This window comes from Anguilla anguilla, chromosome 2 (assembly GCF_013347855.1).
Source record: "Anguilla anguilla isolate fAngAng1 chromosome 2, fAngAng1.pri, whole genome shotgun sequence".
Classification (NCBI taxonomy): Eukaryota; Metazoa; Chordata; class Actinopteri; order Anguilliformes; family Anguillidae; genus Anguilla; species Anguilla anguilla.
The window spans coordinates 58034941-58039940 of NC_049202.1; the positions used below are offsets into that span (position 1 = coordinate 58034941).

General features: G+C 51.1%; 1 protein-coding gene across 6 annotated transcripts in view; it reads left to right on the plus strand.

Moving 5' to 3' along the window:
- LOC118221382 (calmodulin-regulated spectrin-associated protein 3-like) overlaps nucleotides 1-5000 on the plus strand; it is a 34244-nt gene that overhangs the window by 21661 nt on the left and 7583 nt on the right. For 2 of the 6 annotated variants that reach the window (XM_035406413.1, XM_035406415.1), the window contains 7 exons: nucleotides 1481-1619; nucleotides 2243-2382; nucleotides 2572-2665; nucleotides 2791-2842; nucleotides 3374-3444; nucleotides 3675-3747; nucleotides 4319-5000. The exon at nucleotides 4319-5000 is cut by the window's right edge and continues 1446 nt beyond it. In XM_035406413.1, the coding sequence (XP_035262304.1) occupies nucleotides 1481-1619; nucleotides 2243-2382; nucleotides 2572-2665; nucleotides 2791-2842; nucleotides 3374-3444; nucleotides 3675-3747; nucleotides 4319-5000 (1251 nt within the window). Of the gene's footprint in view, nucleotides 29-1480; nucleotides 1620-2242; nucleotides 2383-2571; nucleotides 2666-2790; nucleotides 2843-3373; nucleotides 3445-3674; nucleotides 3748-4318 lie in introns of all 6 variants that reach the window. The other 4 variants (XM_035406411.1, XM_035406414.1, XM_035406412.1 and 1 more) reach the window with 4 other exon arrangements.

Below are 5000 nucleotides of genomic sequence, written 5' to 3' on the forward strand. Positions count from 1 at the left end.
GAAGGAGTCGGGGAATAAGCCGCCTGTGGTAATGTATCGACCAGTCTGCCCTCCCTCCCTCTCTGTCCCAAACCTCCACTACCTCTCCCCCCTACCTCCAATTCCTTCCACCCCATCTCGCACCACGCCCCACCTTGCCAGCATCCACCATCAAATGCACTGGCCGAGCCAAGAGGTTTGCCCAGCTCTGTGTACCGGCATCAAGTTAACACCCTGCCATTGTGCATTTGAGCTTGTGTTTTTGATTTCACTTTTAAAATTTTTTTATTTGTTAGTTCTTTTTGATTTGTGTCTGTGAAGGTTGACATGGTGTTTTGGGTTTTGGTGTTTCAGAGTTGGTGTTTGAAGTGTGTTTGATTTTTATGCCGTGTTTCGGTTTGGGGTGTTTGAAGTGTATATTTGTTGTCTCAGGCCTGCTAGAATGTGTATAGCGTTTTCAGACTAAAAAGGCCTACCGCATAGTGCCATAGGGGGGCGCTGTTGCAGGCCTGTGCAGTGGCACCCAGCTCACTGTAACCATTTTTTCATTTATAAGCATTCACTCATTCATCCACAGACAGCTGGTGCCTTCCAAAGTTTGCCCCCACCCCCCACCCTGCCCACCAATCACATCCATGGCGTGGTCATAGTGGAGGCCACGCCCATTGTCTCAGACTCCGCCCCTTTTTGTTCTGAATTATCTTTCTTTTTCTCTTTCAGCCGTTCATTTTCACTCACTGCACCCCCTCCCCCTTGTCCCCCACCCCATTTGACCTTTGACCTTTGAACCCATGTCCCTGTCTGGCCGGTCTGTCCTTGTGCTGTGTGCTTTTGCGTGCAGGGCGTGAGAAAACGATGCAGCTTTGTCGTCGTGGCTTTTCATTCCGTTTTGTTTCGTTTCAGTTTTCATTTTGTTGTTCTACTTCCTGCAGTCTTAACATCATTGGCTGGCTTTCAACTTGTGTGATCCTGTGGCCTGTTTTTAATTTGCTGTGGAGTGTGTTTAAAAAAAAAAAAAGAAAAATGACGCTGGGATCAAGGTTTGTGTCACAGGAGGGGGAGGGGAATGTGGCTGAGGTGGGCGGGGGGGGGGGGGGTTGTGATGTTTCACTTTGATCCACTGATGTATCTGCAGAGCACATGCTTTAATTTCACACTCTGGACAGCTTCCTGTTTCCAGTTTCCTGACTGCACTGGACCACACACATACAATCCCACCCTCATTCCCATACACAGAGAATGACCTTTGCACGACCTTGCAAGGCATGACCTTTGACCTACGGCCACAGCCATAAAAATGGAATCGGAATGGGTGCCGCACTCTGAGCCATTTTGGCTGTCAATCTAACAGTCGCATTCATGCAGTGGTCCTGCTCCGATTCACACATCACCCACCCAACCACCACAAGCCCCTCCCTCTACACTCACTGACCACACCCCCCCTTCCTCCTAGACTTGCCTGGGTCCTCCCACACTCACTCTGTCTGTCCCCGTTCTGCAGATCCGCTACAGGAAGGACAAGCTGCTGCCCAAACAGACGCCCACGTTCCCACTGGTCACTGGGGTGAAGGACCTGTCCAATGGCTGCGCAGTTGCCGCAGTGATCCACTTCTACTGCCCGGACCTGCTACGGCTGGAGGGTACGCCATGCCAACCCTCATGCTAAGCTCAGGCTCCGACTTCACCTCCTATCAGACTCCGCCCCTTCACCCCATTCTACTACAGACCCTGCCCCATCATCCCATTCTCCTACAGACCCCGCCCCTTCACCCTATCCATTCTCAGAGTGGTTAAATGCAGTGTGGTCGTGGTTTTTTGTGCTTCTATTTGCTTCAGTACAGTTTATATTGTTTCTGTTTACTTCAGTACAGTTTGTAGTGTATTTATGTTTGCTACAGTATGGTTTATAGCATGTTTGTATTTGCTTCAGTAAGGTTTATTTGAGTTTGCTTCAGTTTGATTCATAGTCTTTTTGAGTTTGCTTCAGTACAGTTTGAAGTGTGTTTTTTGTTTGCTTCTTTATGGTTTATTGTTTGTTTGTTTTTGCTTCAGTACGGTTTGTAGCATGTTCATGTTTGCTTCAGTACGGGCTTTAGCATGTTTTTGTTAGCTTCAGTACGGATTGTAGTGTGTTTGTGTTAGCTTCAGTACAGATTGTAGCTTGTTTGTGTTAGCTTCGGTATGAATTGTAGCGTGTTTGTTAATGTGGCTCTTTGTTGCGCGTTTGAGCCTCTCAGGTGAGTACGTGTTCTCTCTCTGTCAGATGTTTGCCTGAAGGACACCATGTCGGTAGCGGACAGCCTGTACAATCTACAGCTGATCCGAGATTTCTGTGAGAGCTGCCTGAAGATCTGCTGCCCCCTGCTGTTGGAGGACCTACTCTATACCCCGCCAGGCCTGAGGGTACCTCAGTCCAGTTACTCAGTCTCCACACCCACACACACACTCTGTATGTGTGTGCGTGTGTGTGTGTGGGTGTTGTGCATGAATGTGTGTGTGTGTGTGTATGCATGTATGTGTGTGGATGTGTGTGTCTGTGGATGTGTGTGTGCATGTGTGTATCTGTTACTGTAACCCAGCACCTTTCTGCAGGTGAACATCCTGAGCTTCATGGCGGAGCTGCTGGAGTGGTTTGAGGTGCGCAGGCCTGAATTTGTCCGACCGCGAGAGACACTGGACCTGGCAGGTAGTGTGTGCGTGTGCGTGTGTGTGTGTGCATTAATCCATCAGATGTGCGATTTTGGAGAAGCTGTTCCGTTCACATTGACGTTGGGTAGATAACAGACTCCTGTGTAATGCATCTCCCTTTAGACATCTCAGTTCTGCCCGACTGTGCAACTCCCACCAGCGGCAACAGCAACAGGTGAGTGGAGAGGAAGAGGAGGGGAAGCTGTCTGTTTTTAGTGGGGATCTCAAACTCATGGCCGAAGTGTCTTCATGTCTTACAGTTTCATATGAGCACAAAGATTTTACCTCACTAATGCTGGAATCTACTTTGCTGGAAGAAATAAAATTTTTATTGCTACATAAAATGTGTAAATTAAGTTGTGTGCTTTTTAACATTTTAATACATGCATTTAAATTATGTTCTTAGTTTTTTTTTGTTGAAACATTACAGAACAATATAGAATAATTCTAATGTCTCCTGGAGAGCCACAGGGTCTGCTGGTTTTTGTTGTTACTGTAAGAATCCCCTCAGATTTACCAAACAGCAGAAGTACCTGAGTGGCGAAGGAGTGTGTGTAGTCTTACCCGGTACTACTGGAATGGAAATAGTTTAATGATATATTGGTTATATAATGATATCTGATTTCAAAATAATGTGTTAACCAACACATCTGCGTTGTCAAGCAGATGAATACAATGGGAAAAAATGGGTTCCTCTCTCTTTCAGTGCCTCTCCCGCTTTCATCTTCAAGCAGCCCTTTCTGCCTATTTCCTCACCAGCATCACCAGGGGGCAAAGGTGAGAGAGAGAGAGCAGAATGATGGGATTTGTAGTTTTGAACACATTCTGTAGGCCTCAAAAAGATTTCTGGAGTGGCTGCGCTTGTAGACCGTTGTGTTATGTTATGGCCAGTCCTCTGTGTATTCTCTGTTGACCTGTCTGCATGCGTGTCATGTGTATGTGCGTGTGCGTGTGCGTGTTCTCGTGCCTGCGTGTTGTCCGTTGACTGTGGGACTCCGTGTTTGTAGGGTTTTTGACTCGGTCTACTTCACTGTCTCCTGTAGAGGGCGTGGGGAGAGCGTGGAGCAGGAAACAGATCAGGTGAGCCACTAAACAGACGCTAACAACCACAGGACCTCTCTCTTTGGTCTTTCTTCCTACCTCTCCCTCCCTCCATCCTTCTTCACAATTTCAGCTTCAGTTAGTTCGAAGTAAATAGTTTGTTTTGGGCACAGTTTATAAAGTTTAACTGCTAAATCATGCCAGATATGAAAACAAATTGTCATTGTAGCACTCAGGCGATAATGTGGGTGCTCAGGCAGTGTGGTGTGGTAGCTGCGTTCAGGTGGTAATGTGAGTGCTCAGGGGGTAATGTGAGTGTTCAGGCAGTAATGAAGATGCTCAGGCAGTAATGTGGTGTGGTAGCTGTGTTCAGGCGGTAATGTGAGTGCTCAGGGGGTAATGTGAGTGTTCAGGCAGTAATGAAGATGCTCAGGCAGTAATGTGGTGTGGTAGCAGTGTTCAGGCAGTAATGCAGACGCTCAGACAGGAATGTTGTGTGGTAGCTGTGTTCAGGCGGTAATGCAGACGTTCAGGCGGTAATGCAGATGTTCAGGCGGTAACGTGGTGGCGCTAACGCTGAGTAATGTGTTGCTGTAACGCTCTCTCGCAGTCGTCCTCTCTCGGCCGTGTCCTTCAGTATTCCCTTTGGTCTGGACAGTGACGTGGACGTGGTGATGGGCAACCCGGTGGGGGCCATCACCCGCTCCGTCAGCTCCGACAGCCTGAACCCCGCCCACCCCGCCATGACCCGGGTCCCCTACACCCCGCCCGAGGACCTCAGCCACCTGCTCAGCAAGGCCCCCGAGGGGCCCGGCCCGCAGAACGGGCCCCTGCTCCTCCGGGCTTCCCGTGGCGCGCAGACGCGAGGCGGGGTGGAGAACGGGGTGGGCGTGGCCATAGGGGAGGGTGCGGACCTGCCCACCATCGAGGAGGCGCTGCAGATCATCCACAGCGAGGGCAAGCTGGAGCCCCGCCTCCTGCCCGAGGGGGCACCGGATGGCTTCTTCCTGCACGACGACCCCGCCCTGGCCCGCCTCAGCAGCTCCGCCCCCTCCCGCTCCGGCATGCTGTACCGGCCTTCGGGGGCGGAGGGAAGCGCGGACGGGGGGGCGGAGCCGGGGAGATCCCGCCGCCCACGCCGCACCTCCAGCGGTTCCCGCGACGACGACTCGGTCCTGCGGGACGGCAGCGTGGATTCGGACGCCTCGGAGGAGCCCCCGAAGGTGCGGTCCACCCCGGCCACGCCTGCCAATGGGCGCGGCCAGCCCGCCGGGAACGGCGCGGACGCCAAC